Source organism: Puntigrus tetrazona, unplaced genomic scaffold, assembly GCF_018831695.1.
Source record: "Puntigrus tetrazona isolate hp1 unplaced genomic scaffold, ASM1883169v1 S000000446, whole genome shotgun sequence".
NCBI classification, from domain to species: Eukaryota; Metazoa; Chordata; class Actinopteri; order Cypriniformes; family Cyprinidae; genus Puntigrus; species Puntigrus tetrazona.
This window is the reverse complement of record NW_025048089.1, coordinates 70,532-93,696: the sequence shown is the minus strand read 5'-3', so window position 1 is coordinate 93,696 and position 23,165 is coordinate 70,532. Positions and strand designations below refer to the sequence as shown.

The window sequence follows — 23,165 nt, the reverse complement described above, 5'->3', positions numbered from 1 at the left end:
TTCAAACAACTTAACTTGATTCTTGCAGTTATGTAAACCTTTCTTACAGATATCAGATTTAGAGGCTTTATATAAATATATATTATAATATTAACCTCATAAAAGTATAAAAAGTCATTAACTGTATAATCAAATTTATTCATTCTTTAATATACACCTGTGGTCTGAATATTCACTTTTTGTGACATAGCACAACATAATAATTTGAAAATAGCATTTCAATTCAATTCAAATGTTTGGGGCCAGTAAAGTTTTTCCTAATTAAAACAAAATATTTTTTTAATAAATACATTTTAAATTAATGTAAACTAATTCAGCTTTACATTTAAATATATATTAAACTAGAAAACATTTCACAACATTACTGCTTTTACTGTTCATATATATATATATATATATATATATATATATATATATATATATATATATATATTTTATTTTTTTTTTTTTATATATATATATATATATATATATATTTTTTTTTTTTTTTTTTTTTTCATAACCCCAAAACTCTTCAATGATGTCTGATTATATATGACAAAAAATGTATAAACAAGACAGAATTTTAGTGTACAACCTTTATCACAGCTGATGTATGCAAAAGTGTAATTGCAAAAACTTCACTCACACACGTCAAGGAAGTACTATATAATACATTTAAGTTTATTTATTTCTTTATTTACACTAAAGTGATTTGAGCACAGGAACCTCAACATCTCTCTGTTTCAGTCTAACTAGTATTTCAATTTCTGACACAACCATTATATCATTAGATAAAATGGATTTGATATTTAATGAGGAATACAAAGAAAAATAGGAGAGGGAGAAAGAGCCTCAACATTAAAGAACATAGGGAAAAAAACTAATGTGAAAAATTAAATAACTTTTGAATTGAACTTTTTTTAGAATTTGGTTTTTTGGTAAAGACAACCGAAAGTTGACAATAAGAAAATAATACTCAGATAAGGAGAGACAAATAACACAAGTTAATGTGTGAGAGAGAGCACTGTGTATTTTTATACACAATAATAAGAAGAGGTGCTTTTAGAGGCAGCTTTGCCAAAAAAACATGAAGACTTGTTAAAAAGTACATCTAGCTGAAAAGATGCTTATAAAGATTCCTAACAAGACCCGAAGAGAAATGATTTTAAAAGGGAGGTGACATAAAAAAGCAAGTGAGTGAAAACTAACACCAGTCTTGAAGAATAAAGATGTGGTGTAAAGAAACCGCACTGAAAGGCCGGTCTGAGTTTCCACTGAGAGTTTGTGGTGCGTGGTGAGTCGAGATATGTGCATCTGAGTAAAAGAAAAACCTTTTAACCACTGCTGTCTTTTACTTTTATTTACCTGATTGACTACACACCGCCGCTTCTTCGGTATCTTTAGAGTTTGGGTGTTTTTCTCACTTTGTTCCGAGGACAGATTTTCCAGGAAAAACAGAGTCATGTGTATTTTTTTCATTTGTGTGTGGTGTAACAGATGCAGCTTCACCCTATGGAGGAATGCTTTTAGGCGTGTTAGACCTATTCTAAAAGTATGCAGGTGTGTGTGTGTGTGTGTGTGTGTGTGTGTCCAGGTCACTTGTGATTTCTCTGGGAGTGTAAGGTGGAGTCGTCAAACAGTGGGTTTTTCACCTCCATCTCTCCAGTCTAGAGAGAGGAAAAACAAAAACTAAGTTACCAAAATACATAACGGTCATATACGTGTGTGTGTGTGTGTGTGTGTGTGTGTGTGTGTGTATATATATATATATATATATATATATATTTTTTTATAATATATATATATATATATATATATATATATATATATATATATATATATATATATATATATATATATATATATATATATATACAGCCTTGTTCAGCTTTAAAAGACTAATGGTTTTGGAAAAATCTTACACATGTGCATGCATTAAAACAAATTTAGTAAAAATAAAATAAAAAATATAATTTTAAATTTAACTTAAAATTATATTTGAATTATTCAAATTTATTTTGTGTTAACATTATCATAAAAATACATGCTAAATACAAAACTGTTTACGCACCGGTGCCAGTCCAGGACACTCGTACACAGTGAAATCTCCCACTTCATTCTCCTCATCTGATGTGGCCCCAGACTCTGACACTTTAGGTTCTGCTTTATGCCTGCGTTTAACATAAAAATTGTTATATTACAAATTTGTATACTGCGTGTGTGACAGCACTTTTGTCAGTAGAAAGAACTTGTGAAGAGCTTTCGTGTGATGTAATCACATATAATGTAATAAGCTTCTCAAAATAGCATATGAATATATGTTTTTACGTTTCATAACCAAAACTTCATCCAACTAGAAAAGTGGTGCCGGGCCCGAAAAGGAGGATTTAGACAACTTCACACTCAAACAAACGTTAAAAAAAAAAAAATCACGATACAAAAAGTCATGGTTTCAAAATATGTATGTTCAAACTAACACTCGTAGCATGAATCGTACCAAGTGCGGTGCATATATGTACATGAAAGTGGAAGTAAACGAAGTATAAAGAAGAAAGGAAATGAGTAAGGACAATTACATGCTTTTTTACGTTCATGTTCTTGGTCAGCATTCTCTCACAGCAACTTGTGATAAAAAGGCCCAAATAATTGAAGGGACAAAGAGCCGAGTAGAGACAATGCTAGAGTTAAAGCAAGTGAAATAAAGAGAAGGGATCACATTTTGTGCTTACTTCTCCATTGAGAGCATCTGTTGTTTCTGATGCTGGTAGTGATACATCTGAGCACTGTGAGCCAGGGTTTTGTCCCCAGACTAAAACGTGGAAAGAGGTGGACATAAACACACATTACAAGAAGTGTCAAAGTGTTTATTGTATTTTTTCCCGGATGTGTGAACTGTCATTAAATATGTGAATGCTCTTACTGAAGTATGATTATGATTGGCACCAGCAGCATGAAATGCAGGGTAATCAACTTTCTGAGCCAGACGAGTTTCTCTCTGTAACCTGTAAAAGACAACAAAAAAAAAAATAATAATAATAATACATCAAGCTAAAATTTCATAGAAATACAAAGTATGAAAAATGAACTTAAAAGGATGCATTTTTTAATACTAATATAATATTTATTTTTATTATTTCAAAAACTAAAAAGTATATAAAAAAATAATGCACTGACAACAAAAAATCATTTATATATTTTAAATATATATTTATACCTTAATTTATTTAGAAAAGCTATTTTCATTAGTTTGAACAGGATGTTTTTAGAAACACATTACAAGGCCATGACGAAGGTTTAGACTGACGCGTTACAAACTGACGAATAAAAATAATTAAGATTCAGCTCACCTGATCCAGCAGACAGCAGCGACGATGAGCGCCATGGACCCCACAATAATGCATAAAGAGATCATCACTGCTCCCAAAGAGAAAGAGAGACAGAGACAGACGAGAAAAACTATGAGGAGCATTCTCATATACAGAACATTCATCGAAAATAAGGTACGTGCGTGAAGTGTTTAAATGGACACATTCCAGAGACGTTTCGATATATAATTCGGAGAGGCTCACAGTGTCCCAACATCTAAGGACAAGCCAATTATAAAAGTACAAAACATCATGTGATTGGCCTGCTTTTAAATGCCATCTTTGTCGGGGAGGCAGGTCAGCCAAACCACAATAAATCCAGTAAATGGCATTCAAAATGGGACACAGAAAGATTTCTGTGGAAACCGGGGCCAAAGTATATTGAAATGATTCAAAATAAATAACAACTCACAACACATTGATCGTAATTAGGCTTTAAATAAAATCAGAAGAAGCTGAGTGACACATACGGACTAGCAGGCTGTCTCTGGAGGAGTGGGGGGAGATGATTGGCCCGTGGCGGTCGGACGAGTTTGTGACCGGTTGGAGAGTTTTAGGGTCTGGTGCGTTGGTGTGGATGGGCCGCTGGTCGTTGGTTCTGCAGTGGTGGGTTTGTGTAGACTTTTCTGTTTCGATTCTGACTGGTGTTGCAGAGTAGACTGCGAGCGAGAGTCTAGAGAGGAGGTGAAGAGACAAAGACAAAAAAAATTGTATATAGTTTCATGATGCACAGTAAAAAAACAAACAAACATTTACCATCACATAGTTTCCCCCCCACAAATTAACAATTAAGATTTTTCTAATTATATAGCTTTCAGATACATAAGTTTCAGCTTTAATGCACGATATTTAAAGTGCCCCTATTACGGATTTTTGAAATGACTTTTCATGCAGTGTGTAAAACATCCTCCTATGTGAAAGTGCGCCGTGTAAGTGAAAGTTATTGTCTCTCAAAAGAAAGATATCATGTATCAATGAAACGAATCCGAAGCGGTTTCATGTGTCAACTTAAAACTTTAAGCAGCCAATCAAATTCTTACAAGGCGTGTTAGAAACTCCCATGCAGGTGTGTTAAGGCAAGTTAAAGGGCCGAGTTTAGACAGCCCTGTGTTAGTCTTATCTCCTTGGTCTGAATGCAAATGCAAATTCATTCTTTGCCACCGGGTACCGCTGTTGGAGCTGATAAAATAACCTTTTCTCCAATATGAGCCTTACATTACCCATAATAGCTGCATTTTAATAAAAAATTAAAAGCTTTGAAGTGCTTTTTTAAATTAGTAAAACATTCACAGATGTAGCAGGAAACATCTGGGTCACATCCGCATCATCTTAAGTCCCTGGCCATAATTTTAACCCATAAAATCAGGATTAGGCGTAAAATAACGTGTTCAGAATCATTACATACAAACGGGTTCAGAACTGAACAAAGCGTTCTAATCTGGATCAGAAGAATCATGTCTTTGTGGCAGTTTTTCTCATGATGTAGACACAATACAAGACTTCACCTTACTGTTTGTCAAAAGCAAAATGCAATGAAATCATATTTTGTGAGTGGGTGTGATGTGATGAATCGTTAACTAAGCCGCATTGCTTCTGCAATCCGAACGTACCGCTTGTTTATTTTACGCTACATTAAAACAGAAACTTCACACACAGCAAAGTGTGAGCAGGACGCAAAGCTCACAAGGGTATGCTATGAATCATGACCACTATAACCGCTACACTACCCGGCTAACCATAACCACACAGATCTTAAGAGAAGATAGTTCAAACCTGGCTGTTTGACTTCTGACATTTGCTGCTTTGCAATGACGGAGGACAGATAGTCGATTTCTTCATCGACGTCAGGATGAGAGGCTGTGGAAATGAAGAAAGAAAACATTAAATACAAAGCTGATTCTTTCATTGAGCAGGCAACAAATTTTTTTTTCTGTACTTCATAATAAATTGAGCTCAGTCTCAGTTGTATTGAAAATATGTTCTGAAAGCACGGTAAATATTCACATATATATCTGTGAGGGAAGTGTGATGAGTGGGCTGTGTGTGTCCTGAGAGCGAGAGTGTGCCAGAGTGTTGTTTGTTTGACACACTTTAAAGGGAAAACAAAGGCAGCACATGGTTTAATGGTACGCTTGGCCAGACAGTAAGCTGCATTCCAAGACTATGGAAGATTGTCCCTCTTGACAACCAGCCTGAGTGTGTGTGTGTGTGTGTGTGTGTGTGTGGCCAGTGAGAGGGGGTGTGTGATCGCTCATTATCTCTCACCCGCAAGAACGCAACAAACTCCTACAACATTCAGAAAAGGAAAAAGTAGTGTGTTGATGTGAGTGAGTGAATCAACTGATTCACTGAATCAAAACTTGTTGTCATTTATCTTAATTTTTTTTTTTTAAATACAGTATTAAAATGAATTTCTCTCTTTGTGATTCTATACTAAGAGTTATTTAATTTTAAACATATAGCAACATAGTAAGACTTATAAAACACTTTATAATGGCATAAAACTATATTGAATATTTCAGAAATGTTGATTAATTTGCTCAGCAGCACTGGTTAGTAAATTATAAATCATCAATAAATTAATATCATATATCTTTACATCATTCAGCCTTAGAAGGTTAATTTTATGAAATATAAAAAACAAATAAGTAATATAGAATATTTAGCAAATATAAGCTGTATTAAGCAGCTCTTAATTTCATAAAAAGCCCCAGTTGGTACACAGAATATAGTGAAAATATAGTTGATATGTTATATTGAAATAAAAAAAATTACACACACACACACACACACACACACATTACAGCACATTAATAACATACATATAACAGCACATTAATAACATATAATGTACATAAATATTTAATTTATTTAAAAGGCATTTTAGTTAAAAACAATTATTGCATCTCCAAGCTCTTTGTGTTAATAAGTGAAACACATTGACAAAGATATGTTTAACAGTTTAACAAAGATATGTTTAACAGCCATGGTAAGGTGTTGCATACCGAACACAGCTTATGGCTGCAAAGAGCTGCTGAACAAGTGACATTTCCATACAGGACTATAAATATCGAAACTTTCCTCAGCACTGTATCATGCAGATCAGTGCAGACAGTCGATAGTTACCGTTTATTATCGTGAAGGTTTGTGTTTAGTCTACAGATGACTGGCCATCTGCCTTCTGGAACAAGACTGATGTGATAGAACAGCACATATCTCTGGCTGAGCACCCCCACACTCCACAGCAGGTGTCGAAGGGGGCGGCTCAAACCATCTGTACTTGTTTTTAGGGGACAAGTCAACCTGTACATCTGTGCTTTACGCATAAAGGGGGTGTTCACAAACAGTCCAGCCTGACTAAAGCGGCTGAACAATTTGATTCAATTTTGACTCAGTAGGTGCTAGAAGAGTAAGAGAACTTTTTCCACAACTTTACATGCGTAAAGTATGTTGTAAACACTAGAACTGTAATTGTTCATATTATTACTAGAAAATCTAATTAGTATTTTTTGTGTAAAAAGCGTATTAAGAAAGAGTCGTTTTAAAACGCCCCTATTGTGGATTTTTAAAATGAGATTCATACACAGCTCTAAGCGAATGAAAAACATCCTCAGAAGTTAACGCTATTGTCTAAAAAAAGGAAGAGACGACTCTGAATCACTGAATCAGTCCTTTTTTTAAAACATTGGCATATCGCCTGCCCACCAGTTAAAAATACAAAATGAGAATTTTTGAGTGTTAAAGCTCACAAACACTACTTTTAATAAAATCAATCGATTGACAGAGGTGTTTGGAAAAATTATTCTTAAAACAAATTGTTTGGGGGTTGCTGAACAAAAAAGGTAAAAATAAATACATATTATAAGAAAAGTGTTTAGCATCATGTGACTTGCTTGCCAACCTGTTGTTTGGGGCTCCCAAAACACGAACCTTTCATAACCCATAATAGGCGCACTTTAAATCTAACATAATGTTACTCAGTTTTCACACTTTTATTGCCAACTATAACTCTGCACTTCACTAGTGAAGGAAAAAATTGAAGTTGTAAATAAAGCAAAAATATTATAGGAGTAAAAAACGTCACGTGGTACTTGCTGTTTTTGTGAAATCTACTAACAATTTTGGACTAAATGTTCTCGTTTTTTTCATGAATGGCAGCGTTGAGACATATTACTCTTTCACAAACTTGACTATTTAACCTTTAAAGTTGCAAGTAGTAAAAAAATAAGTAAATAAAGACTGCATTAGTGCATACTCCAAAATCTTTGTGATTTGTGACACTATTTTCTAGTGTTAGTATATAATCCATCTTTCTATATTAATCAGGATATAACACCTCTGAAGTTTTGGACACGATTATGTTGCCATCTAGTGGTGGCTTTACTAAATGCAGTGGTCAGTGATTACTGGCTGTTTTCGACAGTGCTCAAATCTAAAAACAATGTAGTGCTGAAAATTAAAATTCAACTCAAATCAAACAACAAAGTACAGTTATTCTAAGCCATTCACTGATGTGCAGGTTAACACAAGCAGTACCACCAGACAGTCTGTCCTTTCAATCAATATGATAATTAACATAGCCATGTATGTGTTAAAAGTTGTTTATTTGTGTCTGGTGTCTCTCTCTCTGTCCGATGAGTGCTGCAAAAATCAGGCCTCTGACCTACATAGACAGATGATGATTAGTCGCAGACGGTTTAGCTGATGGCTGTTAAATACCTTGTCAGTGTGGCCCAAATTCAAGGGTAGGAAAAAAGTAGGATTTCAAAAACATAATGGGGTATTAAAATCCGAATGAATTTGTATTGTTCTTTAAAACTCAAGCACCACGTGTTGTTCACTTGTAACCATATCAAGGCAAAGAGACTTGTGACACGGGGCTGTTTGCTCAGTAAACTCTTTAACAGCAGGTTCCACCTTGATCCAACATTGAGTAACATTGTGCTCCAAGACCGTTCTGCAAAGCTTTCAAAAGATCAGAGGTAAAAAAAAGGTGTTAAGAGGCAAAACTGCATTGAATAAATAGATCTCCGTTTATCTGTAATTTCTTTTGAAGATTTTATACATTTTTCAAATTGATATTCAGTTAAAATCCCTAAATTTTAAACTGCATAATAATAATAGGTATTTTCGACATAAAGAAACTGTTTTTAATGGATCTTAACATTTTGTATTATGAATAGTATATAAAGAGTTAATTTGTAAAAACATTAAATTTCTTTTAAGAAATGTAAAAAAAATCATGTTTAAAAAAAAATAAATAAATAAAATACACACACACACACACACACACACACACACACACACTTATATTCTAATTCTAGATCTAATTAACTCTAATTTTTTAAAGAGTGATAACTAACAAAGTATACAGCTAACTTAATGAAAACATGACAATATAAAAAAAAAAACTAAACATGATTTATACATTTTTTTATCTGTTTTGTAAAATAAACTATTCAAATATGTAAATATTCAAGAATTTTTATATAGTATTTATCACACGTAACCGTATCACATGACATACTAATACATTTCATGCACAAAAAACGTTTTTTTTATGAAGAATGTTTCAGGAGATTTGGACCCAGAATACTACTTAATACTACTTATTCAACCGTTTTATTTCCTCTTTGGGTTCAAGTATACGCTTTACTGTGTACGATTAGTTGTTTTTGTCCAAGGCATTGTTAGATGCCAGTGTTTCCTGTCATAGCTGAGTAAGTAAAGAGGTGCTAAAGTCTCATTATGTGGTGCATGTGATAATAAAATGACATTAATATAATCATAACTCAAGTGAAAGTCAGTAATCAGCGCTGAGTCCCAATTTTTGGTAACCGTGCCTGCTTTAAATGTTTTGAAATGGTTGTAAAACATTGTTTAAAATTAAGAAAAGTAGTAAGCAACAAAAAACGAATCAAATGTAATCGTTACTTTACTTTAATAAAGTAATAAAGTAATTTAAATGGATGCTTGGAACTTGTAATCTATAAACAATTACATTTCAAAACAAAACTAGTTCATTTGAAAAACTATTTAAGAACTATTGTTTTTTATAGTTCAAATTAAAGTTACTGTTATGCTGCATGTGTCAAAATCTATAAAAATCAGATCACCATTTGATTTTTCAGCTATAATAGCACATTAATAAAACCTAATAAACGATTAATAATCATTTACAGAAGACAAAAAATTTCTTTCTGAAAGCATATGCTGCTAAAAATGACATTTATTATAAAGGCGTAACTCCACCTAAGACTACTGCATTGCAATAGATTTAAAAAAAAAAAAAAGAAGAAGTGTTATTTATTTCTGCCAGGGCATGCAGCGCTCACATGCGAATTATATTAAAGCCAAGGCTGCACACAGGCACACGCGTGCATGCTTACAATCCATCTGATTAAATTCAGTCATGTGCCTCTGCCACACGAGGAGGGACAGAAAGAGATTACGCTCCACGCAAAACCAATAGAAATGACAGCAAAAGCACAGGCCAGATGAAGGGAGGATCTGCGGCCTAAAACCATTAACATCATCTCTTCTTTCACGAAGGCATTAGTCACGGGCCAAGGGTTCGGTTAATGAATGCACGGCGTTTTGCTCGAGAAAACGGTTCTGTGCCGTCTGACTCAGTTTGTTGATGTACCAAAGCAAAGGCCAGATTAGACAATAGGTGCTAAATAAAACGTGACACAGCAGCCATAATGAGGGTAGGGTGGATGCGTGAAAGCCTTCGTACCTTGGTGGTGGTGTGGGAGAAAGTGTGTCCTGTGAGCAACACAATGACCCGCTTTATCTTCCGCCAATGGGGAGAGGCAGGGGCCACAGTGGGAGGAGCCAGGCTTGCAGAAGTGCCGCCCCTTTCTGGCACAGTCTATGTGATCGGGGCACTTGTTCGCTGAAAACAGAAAAAACAGTAAAAAAAAAAAAAAAAAAAAAACATCACATGTCATGTGTTTGAATATTTATGTGCTTTAAAATCATTATTCAGTAGTGCACCAGGTGCTGAAAAAAAACTGTTGTTCATTAAAAGTCATAATTTCCCTCTGAAGTCACACCAACATTAAGATTCATGTTTTTTTTGTTTTGTTTTTTTAATTGTCGTTGTTGTTTTTGCAAGTAAAAAAGTATCAGTTTATTAAAGTTTATTTTTCTTCTTTCAAACTATGAAACAGAAAAAAGAACATGTATATCACTACACATTAAATACTCAGTATCTTTAAAGGATAGTATGTATAGCACAAAATCAAGTCTCTTTAAAATCTATTACATTTCTTGATATCGGTTGTTTGGAAAATATTACAGATTAAGAGTGATGCTCGTTTTAAAAAACATTATTATTATTATTAAACAAAAAACCATTAAATTGATTAGAAGAAAAAGCAAGCATTTTATATCACTAAAAAAGACAATAAATATTTTGTGCTCTTTCACAAAAATATGAGCCGAATAATTGTTTTCAATACTGATAATAAGAGGAAATGTTTCTTTAACAGCAGACCAACATATTTTAATGATTTCTGAAGGATCATGTGATTAAAGACCATCACAAGATGAAAATTAAACAAAATTAATAAAATAGAAAATAGTTATCTTAAACAAATACATCACAAGGTTTAAAAAACCCCACAAAAACATGAGTGTATATCCATATATTTTATTTTCTTCTCGTGTTCATGCACAGCCAGTAAATCTGGACAATTTCACATTACACGTGTATGTACACAAGGACAGAGCTGAAGGACATGACGTAAAAGCATTCCACAGATGCTGTCGATGGAGCTTTACTTCAACCTGAAAAATGATTAAAGCCTCAAAAGCATTCAATGGTTATGGCATCTGAAGTACCCAGTGACATCAATGCTATTGATTTCAGGCTGCCTAATATCCTTGACTGCTTCTCAATCACTCTAGACGTCAGTCATCGGTACAAACATGCTTGAATGATGAAAATCGGTCCGCAGAGCGCAATCATAATCTCAGCTGCTTCTCTTCGATGATACCTTTTCATATGTGCTCCTCTTCTCTATAAATCCCTCAATTTTCTGTGTAATTCACCCTGTAGAAGTGCAGAAGAAATCTGGGTCAGCAGCAGGTGTGTGTGTGTGTTGTGACTGTGCTTGAGGATTTCATGGTGGATCAGTGTCATTTTAGTGCTGCTGGTATACTATTATAGTATAAATAAATATTTGTGATTTTGTTTAATTTAAGTTTATTTAGATTTTTAAAGAAATGCTGTCGTACTAACTAGCTGAAAGTTTTTAAACATAATTGATTTTATTTTAGTAATTTGTTTTATCATTTCAGCTTTAGCCTTCTGTGAGCCTTATCGATGGATGGTTTTCTTTTTTCCATTTTTGTGAAAAAAAAAAAAAAAAAAAAAAAAAATAAATGTATGTGATTAATACAGTGCTCTTTTGCAGAACTTAAAATGTACTGTATTTCTCCATTACATCGTAAACAGGCCATTTGCTTTTTAAACAATAGTAATGGTATTTGGGGTTGTATTTCTTTTTTTAATAAATAAAGCAACATAAAATAAAATTAAATAAAAAACAAATTAAAATATGCATATTGCATTATTTTTTAAAAACCTGGAAGCCTATGCCATGGTAGGCATTCCCTGAAATTTTATATGATAAAGCTAAAAAGCAAAAAAAATCATATAAATCAATAAAATAAATCTAAATAAAATAAAATAGAATAAATCCATATGCATATTCCATTATATAACAACCTGGGAGCTCATACCACAGTAGGCATTCCTTAAAATATTATAAGATAGCACAATAAATATAGGCATTTTATAAAGTATTTTTACCCGTAGTAAGACCCTTCCAAGCAAAATCGGAAAATAATTTTCAGCTGCAGAGAAGAAGCGGTTCAGTGTTGTGTGATGACTGGATCTCTATCTGTCACTCTGACATCATCATCAGGCAGACGTCAGTAGAAACTCAAAGCTGAATATCAAACAATGACACATTTTCCACCCAAAAAGAATTTCAATGAGCATAAAGCAATCATTTACAATTTGTTCTTGAAGGAGAATAGAGTTTCACTGGACTGTGAAACTGGACTAATGGTCTAGACAAACTTGTGTAATATCAAATGATACTTTTCATTTTTACAGTTTATATTCTCAAGCCACCTTGAGTATGATGTGTTTCAGGCAACAATAGTTATTTAACAGCACTTCTACGTTGTTATGAAAGCATACAAGTGCCCTGCCAAGGCAAATGCTTCCATACACCACACTCCGAAATGTACATACAGTAGACATACATATGTTCTGTTCTAATAGGCATTTTGGAAAACAAATTAATAGACTACAAACAATTTCATATCAAGTCCCAGATTCTGCAGTGTGTATATATAATATATATATATATCAAGTAGCGACCAACGCATGCGCCAAAATATTTGACATATGGACTACCTTTCAAAAATAAGGTCTGTAAGAATTTGAAAATATTTTTTGAAATGCTCACGAAGCCTCCATTTATTCAATTTGATTTGAAATAGAATTTTTAATTTGCACCACCATATTTGATCATTTTAGTACATTCTTAACAAATAATAATAATCTTAATCTTTAGATTTTTTTCTGCTACCAAACTTTTGACTGGTAATCTTTAAATTTGTAATCTGTAAATCTTTAAAATAATCACTGCAATATATGATTTTAGTATGTCATCGAACCTGTCGGACAGTTTCTACTAGATTAATTTATGACAAAAATATAATAGTTTAAACAGACTTTTGGCAACATTTGATCTCAACAACAGAAACTTGGGCATTTCATATTCATATTTGACATTCTGCATATAAAAATCAATATAATGTGCCACAGGCATTTGAAATCGATCCTGCAAGCATCTTGCCATTAGCTCCGATCATCATTGTGCCTTTTATCAGATGTTTCCTGCACAATATGCATTGATTTCTGCTCACAGACATCATCGTCTCTCATTAGTCTTTATAAAAACGCCACCAGATTGCTTTTAAATCTGGACGAGGAGTCATGAGAACTGAGATTAACTGACTAATGAGGTGCAACTGTATGCGTGCATGTGAGAGATGCACATTCCTCTAAACACCCAGCTGGGCGCCACCTCCAGCCGGTCAGGGACATTAATTTACACAATCAACCTCAAGCTCAAGCTGTGCTTGGAAATAAAGAGGAATTTGGAAGCAACGGGTTTTTAAGCTACACTGCAGTAAGTGCACTTCTATTTAAATAACTCGACTACTGTTTTTAATATGACTTATTGCATGTACAAGAAACCCCACTGAGATCTCTTTGTATAGAACCCCATTGTTTTAGCTAACAGGGCTCACAGACCGTTATCACAAACCATAATGTTTCTGGAGAAGATGCTTTGATCGCCAGTGCATCTAAAATCACTGACTGATCAAAGTCAAACCTGACAGACCTTATAATTTTATTTGGACTCTTTGAAGGACTAGCTAATAGAAATGAGACGGCCATTGATGTGTACAGTCAAGTATGACATGAAGACCTTCAAAAGAAAAGAGAACAAACCACTGGACAATATCTGAAACATGGTCATTTCTAAAGACAACTTTAAAATATAAAATACATTAAAAAAATTAATTAATATAATATAGTACTGAATATAATTATATCAAACTAAATAAACTGATACGCTAGTGTGTTTGTCGGCTCACAAGCATGGCTCATATAGTAAGAAGTATTTTGTACTAATAACTTGATGCTACAAAATAGCATACATGACCCGTTTCATAATAATAATAATCATAATTTGATTAGGTATTTTCTATTCGGAAAGTATCAAATTAAAAAATAAAATAAAATCTAAATTAATAAATTATTGCAACATGATTATGTGACATTAAAAGTAACGAGGTATTGTCTATTTGTAAATGATTTAATTAAAATACAATAAAAATTAGCAAGTCCATGTAATAAAATACATTTTCATCACAAAACATAGTTAACATGGTATAAAAATTAATTTATTAATTAATTATCACGCAGTATAGCAATTTGGTCTTTTCACACAGTTCACATTAAAAAATGCACAGATTCCTCTTTGCATAATTAATAAAAATAATTAAATAAATAAACAAATATAAATAATTAACTGGTTGTAAACACATTGTTGTGCTTTTGTTTTCGAACGCATCTGTATTGGCCAAAATATCAAACTTTTCAGCTGGCTGCGAAGTAAGATTGTGAAAACATCTCTGGTCATTTGCTAGACTAAGGAAAAGCACACATGATTACGTAAAAAGATCAGCATATCATAAAGCTGGATTAAAACCGAATATTTCTAACCATCTGCTGCTGGCTCAGAAATCATTAACCAAGCTCTGAGCGGGAAGGAAGCCAACATCAGCACAGACCTGCAGCACGGGAACAGAAAAACGCTTACGTGGCAATATTGACAGCTTCCATTTACTTTGTGAGGTAGGATGTGAATCATAAGCGGCCACAAATGTTTAAAAAATCTGTTAAGAAGCAATAAAGCTAATGGGAAAAAAAATGAAGATAGATAATAATTTGCAATAGCGATAGGAGATGCCATGAACAGGAAAGTGTGGATGGATAAAGGGAAACTCCCATTGTGTGGACTTTCCTGTTGCTCCACTTAAAGTCGAGCTAAGGGCCAGTTGTTTTTCTGGTTTAATTTGGCTCTCTTCCATGTCTACAGACGAACTCATGTTATTAACCTAGACTTAATATTTTCTGAAGATACAATGCAAGGAAATGGAAAAACTGCTGCCACGACACCACTATGCGTTTTGCTACAGTGTTCATAGCACTTTTAAAACATCGCTATGTTATAAGGTATGTTATATGGCTTTCTGGTCCAAGTAAAACAAACTAAAAGCCAAGTTTTGGTTATATTCAAGGGTAGAGATACAGCTTAGGACTCTTTACCCGTCTTCATCACTTACAGAGTTACTCCACTCAGAAATTATTATTTTTTCATTAACCCACATATTGTCCTTTCATTTGTCCTGAGAACACAATTTAAGATATTTTGAATCAGTTGGGGAGGCTTGTGACTGTCCCAATGAAATAACACGGCCAAGGTCCAGAAAAGTACTAAATACGTCACAAAAATAGTCCATCTGCATTAGTGGTTCGATCTTTATTTTATGAAGCGACTAGAATACTTTTTGAATAATTACTTCTTTTTCTTTGCATACAAAAAAGTATTCTCGTTGCTTCATAAAATACTTTGTACTTTTCTTGCCCTTGACAGTGTTCAGTCAATGGGAGAGTCACAAGCCAAGCTTTTGTGTGTTTGTAATGACATTGGCGTAAGTGATTAATTACAAAATCTTCATTTTGGAGTGAAGTAGCCCTTTAAAATAGCAACAGCACACAACGTGACGTGTCATAAATATCCACAGCTCAAACAAACATGCATTCTCAATCCAATGTTCTTGATCTGAAAACAGAGCTTTGAAGTTGTTTCTGTGAGACACTCCTAGCCTTACAGGCCATGGGCTCACCCGTTTCCATCCATTCGGCTCTTTCTCACTCTCTGTACTTATTAACTTCATGGGAACGAGCTACAATCCCTGCTGCTATGGAAACTATGCTGTCTGGCTATATTAGCAAGGTGCTAATGTGATTACATCTGGATCCGGATTGAACAGAATGGTAACCATGGCTGCGTTACATTTCAACACAAACATGCTTCAACGCTCAAAATGCCATCTCTAGAATATGAAAATTCACAAATATAATGGTGATCTCAAAATTGACTTTTTTATATCTGAAAATTACACTCATCAAGGCTGCATTTAATTAATCAAATATGAAATATTACATGCTAATCTTTTTATGAATGTCTTTACTGTCACAATTTCATGCATCCTTGTTAAATACAATTAAAAGCCAATATCTTTAAAGAAAACTTTCTGAACTGCAGTGTATATTCATACACACACACACACATTATATATGCACTATATATGCTAATTAATCAAACATCAAAGCACATTAGAGTGTATTATATGCAGTTTAATTTAATTCTTTAAATTAATCACTTGAATGAATGTGTGTGAGAGTTAAGATGTGTAGTATAGTAGGCAGGCTTCCACTCTTCATTTGCACAGAGTAAAAGATAACAGCTGGATGTAGAATCATTTTAATACTTCAGTTCTCCAGCAATAAAATATTTGATTGTGGGATTTCTAGATACAGCAAAAGGGACATGTGACTACAGATGACGCTAACCAGGCATCTCCTTCGCCTATAGCGAAATAATTGCTCTACAACCATACAAATAGGCCACTAAAACCAAGATCTGAAAATAAATGTGCAGCTCACATCCTTAGTACTTGGTATCCGTACAAAATGAGGAAATAAATACATGCCTAAAGAGTTCGAAACTACGGAGCCCCGCACGTGACATGCAGAAAAAAATATAGTAGGCTAAATCGATCAGTGCGATTTACTATTTCGTTCCTTCAATTTTCTAAATCATGCACACAACTGATAAATCGATAACAAATCATGTGCACAAATTTAGCAAATCAAGGGAACAAAATAGCATGCATGATTTTTTTTTTTCTTGCATGTCATTCTTCGCAATAAACCAAACAAAAGTCAACAACTGCGTCTGGAAAACTCTCCCATATTCAACACAATAGAGCTTTTGTTTACGTCGGACTGTGCTTCAAGCATCTGAGGGTCTCTTCTAATCCGCCTGGCTTGGATCCTAATTGTCATTAACGAAAACCCAATAATGACACACACCCTCATTAGTGAAAGAAGTGCAGCGGACCACAGGAAATGAGAACCCAGATTTACGCCCACATCTTTCAATGCCCACATTAAGACATTAAAGAGCACTTCAATGAAAACCGCTATTTTGTTTTAGAAAGCTTTCGTACAGTACGCGAAGATCAGAAGCCCCTGCTGATCGAAAAGCACTTGGCAACCTGTGTAGTCAACGCGGGAAGACTTAAAGGTGGATGTTTGCTCTCTGTTACTGAGCACTCAAAGGTGTGTTTGGATTTTATAGCGCGTATTTAAACATGTAGATCGTGTTTGTTTGTGCCTTTAGTTTTTATAAGAAGTGCACAGATAACGCTGCCGCAGCTGCTTGGTTCCTGGCTGGGTTTGTATACAGTACGTGGCCTCATTCGGGGATCTGCCGCAGAGATAAGCCGCCGCTCTCAATGTGCGCTCTGCAAATCATCATCGTGGCGACAACAAGCTGTTTCCAGATCTCTGTAGAGCCTTAGATCCTCACGTTCCCCTGAGACCGCAGACGCAGGGTCCAATTCTGTGGTTACCACAGCAACGCAGCTAACCTTTTCTCAATCCACTCCATCACCTCCGAAGAGAGCAATGCAGCAATCAGACACCTCACGTTAGCCAAACACCTCTTATGTAAGTGCATTACAAAGCGAGCTGCGATCAAAACTGCAGCATAGCGTGAAGAGGACGTCCTCAAATGTGAACCAGGAGGGTTCATTTCTATCTATTTCACCCGTGCTTTACGGGGAACTGGGTTATGAGTGGCACTTTAAGGTTCGGATTTCAAGTTTTTTCAGATTAGTACGCTATTGTGCACAGACTAAATAGCCCATTTTCCAGCCTGCCACTTGATTATACTAAAAGCAGCTTCAAAAGGCTGCAGTAACATAACTCACAAATCAAAATAAAAGAAGGCTCAAGACACGGCCCTGTTATGTACCTGAAACACATAAGTGAAAAACATTTCCTTGTTCTAATACGACAAGTTTGAATGAGCGTAACAAAATACACACCTTGGGTGTAGATTAACTAGAAATATTTTCTTCAAGGAAAAGTCTTTTGCAGCGCATTGAACTGTTGAACGCCCTGCCGATGCGATCAGCTGTTACTGTAAAAATAGTCTATTAAAAATCCATTTCAGCAATTGAATTAAACAAAAAAACTTATTAAAATAAATAATAATTAATTAAATAATATGAAATAAAATGAATTAGAAAACCAACTAGAAACGCTCAACAAATGTCCTAACTGAAATGAATTTTAAAATCCAAAACATTAACAAATACTATAATAGCATATAAATACTACTAAAATAACACTGAATGCGATGTTGTCCAAAAATCAACCTGATTTGGTCAAAAGGCTAAATTATAGATGAACATCGGTGACCATTTTATGGAAAATAATACTAAAAACTAAACTAAAACAAAACAAATCATAACAAAAAGTATGAACGGATAAAAAGACTATAATGATGATCAGTATCACTCCATTACATATCATACCATAGCAAGGCATATATGAAATGATGATAATTTTCACGAATGCTCCTCAAACAAGCAGGACACCGATTGGGGTTGCTTTTATAAACAGTCTACAGGTTGCTTTGTTCACCTTTGTGAAACGAGCCTGATTATCCACACATGGCCTGGTCACCATCTGTGAAATGACTGCATGGCTAGCGGCTTTCTGTGTGAAATGTGACATGCTATTCTGTGGCGATCAACAGCCTGAGGGGACTTCAGCGTGGCAGCTTTTTGATGTCACACGCTAGAGAACAACAAACACAATGGAAAACATGCATAAACACGTTTAGGCGCTGGGACATGAGATAAAGAGAGAAAGCCATAGACTGTTCAGCCCCTGGAACATGTTGCAGAACACTAAAAACCCTAGAGCGATATTGCAGGCAAGAAAGTATGATATTAGCACAGAAATATAAATATTGATGACTTTTACAGTTGTATCGGGCAACTGCTATACGCTAGAGTGCTCTCTGTGCTGTGTGATAGTGTCCTGTCAGTGTCCAGCTGTTGTCATTACTAAAAGGGTCTGGGAAAAAAAAAAAAAAAAGAAGCATGGACAGATAATCTCCGGCTCAAATGCTCATTACTGCAGTCACATCTCACAATTTAGTTCACACTGCCAACTGTGAAACTCTTAGACCACGGCAAAAGATCATCTGAGCCACTGAACAGACACTGCTTCAAAGAGCATATAAAATAAATTAAATATAGTTTCGATCTTGTTGCTTCCAGTTTCCAATAAAGTGCAAATGAGTCCCCGGATGCCACGAACAAGAATGGTAAAAAAATACAAATAAATAATAATTAATTAATTCTAATCCTAAAACTAAAAAGTGTGGTACAGTTGGGTGACTGTCAATTAACGCGTGAACTAGTTTTAGTGAAAAAGAAAATAGGCTTAAAAATGCAGTAATAACTTCCACCAAAAGCTAAAATTAAGGAGCTGAAGTTTATTTAAAAGTCACTATCCCTCCTACATGTAATTTTTGGAATAAAATTAAAATGCTGAATTTTAAAGGCTACAAGAATAAATGTCAGTGGTTGTGCCACGTAAACATGATATAATATAACATAATAAAAGCATGCAAGTGCAGCTACTATAACCCAGACTTAAAATGCAACGCTCAGGTTTTGCGCAACTGTATATAATCCCAATGTCTATCAAAGGGTCCTTGACCTTAAAACAATTTTAAACAGCCACAAGAAATTCCATTAAATTTATCTTTTCCTTCTTCGGTTTTTCCACTTGTCCAAGAGGATTAGGAGCTAACCTAGTCTGAATCCTGTTTATTCTGTCAAAAAATAATCTACAAAAGTCTATTAATAATAACCCACACATGATATAACTGGAAAAGAAATTCAAAACAAATATTCAAACTCATAAAATCAACGATATAACATTTTAAAACCACTTTAAACAGTGTTTTCCCATCGCACACTGTGAAATACACAAATAATGTTTTAAAAACAAATGACCTACGGTGAATGAAAGCTGATAAAAGCTGCAGAGCCACCACCATATGTCAGACGGACAGACTCTTACCCAGCATACTCGCACCGACGGCGGCGAGATCACGCAGATCAAGACCCCGGGCAGGAGGAGGAGGCCTGGGCTCGCCGTGCGCTCGGTTCGGCCAAACAACATCCTTCACTGCGCTTCTCAGGTCCGGGACAGCAGATAAAGCTCAGGAGTGTCATTCCCACATCTGTGTGGGTCGCTTGAACGTACGCTACAAAGAGAGAGAGAGACAAACCGGCCCGAATAAAGAGATGGGGAGCGTCCACTCAAGAAGAGCGTTAAGCCGCTGCCTGTGTGGTACAGAGCTAAAAGATAGAGGAGAGAGATTGGTGGCACGGGGAGGAGGAGGAGGAGGAGGAGGAGGAGGAGGAGGAGGAGGAGGAGGACCTCAGCCTGATAGACACGCTACAGGAGAGATTAGAACAACCACATGCAGCAGCGGGAGGATGAATGAGCTCGTGACGCAATGACGCTGACGTAGGTGCTTCCTCTCAGGTGAGGAACATTCTGTTATCAAAATAAAACATAGTTAAGTTGTGAGAGTAAGAATAATTATTTATATATATATATATATATATATATATATGTATATATATATATATATATATATATATATATATATATATATATATATATATATATATATATATATTTAGTTTTTACATTTAAATTTATTTAATAAAAAATATATAGCAGAACTGAAAATTGTCGTCGTGAAACGTTAAAGCCACCATTAAAGTAATAACTCAAAAACCCAAAACTTTATCACCTTTCAGGCCATACATAAAACATATTTAAGTTGTGGAGTAAAAGAATTATTTGTTATGGGAATATATATATATATATATATATATATATATATATATATATATATATATATATATATATATATATATATATAATATATAATATTTTTATTATTATTATTATTAATTCTAATTTATATATATATATATATATATATATATATATATATATATATATATATATATATATATATATATTTAAATGTATATACACATTTAAAAATTTACTCCCCTTCAGGCCATACATTTATTAAAAAAAAAAATTTTAAACTGTGAGTAAGAATTATTTGTTATGGAATATATATATATATATATATATATATATATATATATATATATATATATATATATATATATATATATATATATATATATATATATAAATGTGCAATTAAAGGAATAACTCACCCAAAAACTGAGTTCACCTTCAGGCACGTACAAGATGTCTTGGAACTGATTTGAAGAAAATGTAGAATTATACATCCTTTGCTCACCAATGGAATGGATAGCCTGCATTCAATGGGTGCCAACGGATTGAAAGACCAAAAGACTGCTAAACACATCGCAATAATCTACATTTAAACCGCACGACTGCGGTCAATCAATTAGCGTCTTGTGAACTGAAAATCTGTGAGTTTGTAATGAACAAATCCATTATTAAGACGTGATTATTATTCTGTGTTTACCAGCTGTTCAGTCTCATTCTGACGCACTCGCTCACTACAGAGAACCCATTAGTAAGCTAGTTACATAATGCTGCATTTCTCCCAAATCTGTTATGATGAAGGAACAAACTCATCTACATCTTGGACGGCCTGAGAGTAAATTATTCCTTTAATGGTGTCTTACAGTCTTTTTTTAGTGAAAATGTTCTAAAATGTTCAATGGCAAAATGTTTAAAAGTATAAAATCCTTGTTTTGGAAAGAAAATGTAAATAATGAATTGTCTTAAATTTACATACTATAAAATACTTGTTGTACTTCACGAAAATACTTAAATGAGAAAAAAATTCAACCATGTTGGTTCTAAAATGAATTTTATTGTGCTGAGCTATAGTATAAATACAATTGGAATTATAATTGGAAATGTATTGGAATTTTAGTTGGAAATATAAAGACAGTTACGAATTAATTTCTGGTTTAAATTCACAAAGCCCTGCTAGAAAAAAAAAGACTTTTGTCTAATTCTGATTGGGTTTTCAGTTCTTAAACATTAGCAAAATATGACATAATATATCTCATATTTGGTCATTTACTGCATCAGACTACGTTAAGAGCAGGGAAATGAACAGATGAAATAATGTGAAAATTCAAATGTCATGTTTATGAAATTTTGAATTCATACTGATAGTGGCACCTAGTGGCCAGAGTTACCACGTGCAAAGTATGTTTTTTTTTTTTGCATTGCTTCTTGGTGACACTTTTAAGGATTAAGAAATAAACAAGCAGACTAACAAATACATGCATGCATGCATAAACATTCAACCGCAAATACATTTATTTATTGAGCATTATTTTTGGCTCCCAATCTAGGGTTGTCATCAGATAGCTCAAGGTCCTTGCCCGGAGAAAATAAATATTTTTATTATTACCATCATATTCAGAGATCCACAATCTTCAAGACTCAGTTGTTCTGAGGGACCTTTTCCAATTGCTCGGGTTCATGGTACGTGGCCTGGATGGTGGGAATTTATACAAAGAACGCTGCACTGCAAACCAGAGAGATTCAAAATAAAACAGACATGAAAACTTACAAGTTGCATGAACTTATTTTGATACATCAGTGAGGTTAAAACTCAATATCTAAGTGCTGATACATACGGTTTAGCGTATATGGAGATTTGTTCTGCTTGCTTACCTGTGGATGGATCCAGTCCTGAGACAGAAAAGTCGATAGGATGTGCAAAGGAGGCAAGAGATTTTTCTACAGGATGTTCTAAGGTCAGTTCTGGTAGAATCATCTGCAAAAGCATAATGCCAGAAACAAAACTGATGCTAAAACACTGTAACATTCACTGTTAAACCAATAAAGATTTTTTTTTTTTTTTTTTTACCACCAAAGTGGGACCTAAGATTGTTTGAAGATACCTCTGTTTTGGATGAGCAAGATGTTAGATGTCTAGATGGTCGTAATTCGGCCAAAAAAGGTTTCTACAAACCATATCGGTTGGACGAAATGGAAATGGGCTGCAGCTCTAAATT

General features: G+C 34.2%; 1 protein-coding gene across 1 annotated transcript; it reads right to left on the bottom strand.

Annotated features, from left to right (window-relative positions):
• Positions 1-642: 642 nt before the first annotated feature.
• Positions 643-22,936, bottom strand: LOC122333946 (neural proliferation differentiation and control protein 1-like). Its single transcript, XM_043231812.1, is given in 10 exon segments — positions 643-1,649; positions 2,054-2,153; positions 2,712-2,791; positions 2,903-2,984; positions 3,330-3,396; positions 3,818-3,908; positions 3,911-4,020; positions 5,121-5,204; positions 10,087-10,245; positions 22,822-22,936. Coding segments are annotated over 10 exon segments (960 nt in total). The 3' UTR covers positions 643-1,577.
• Between the last annotated feature and the right edge of the window lie 229 nt (positions 22,937-23,165).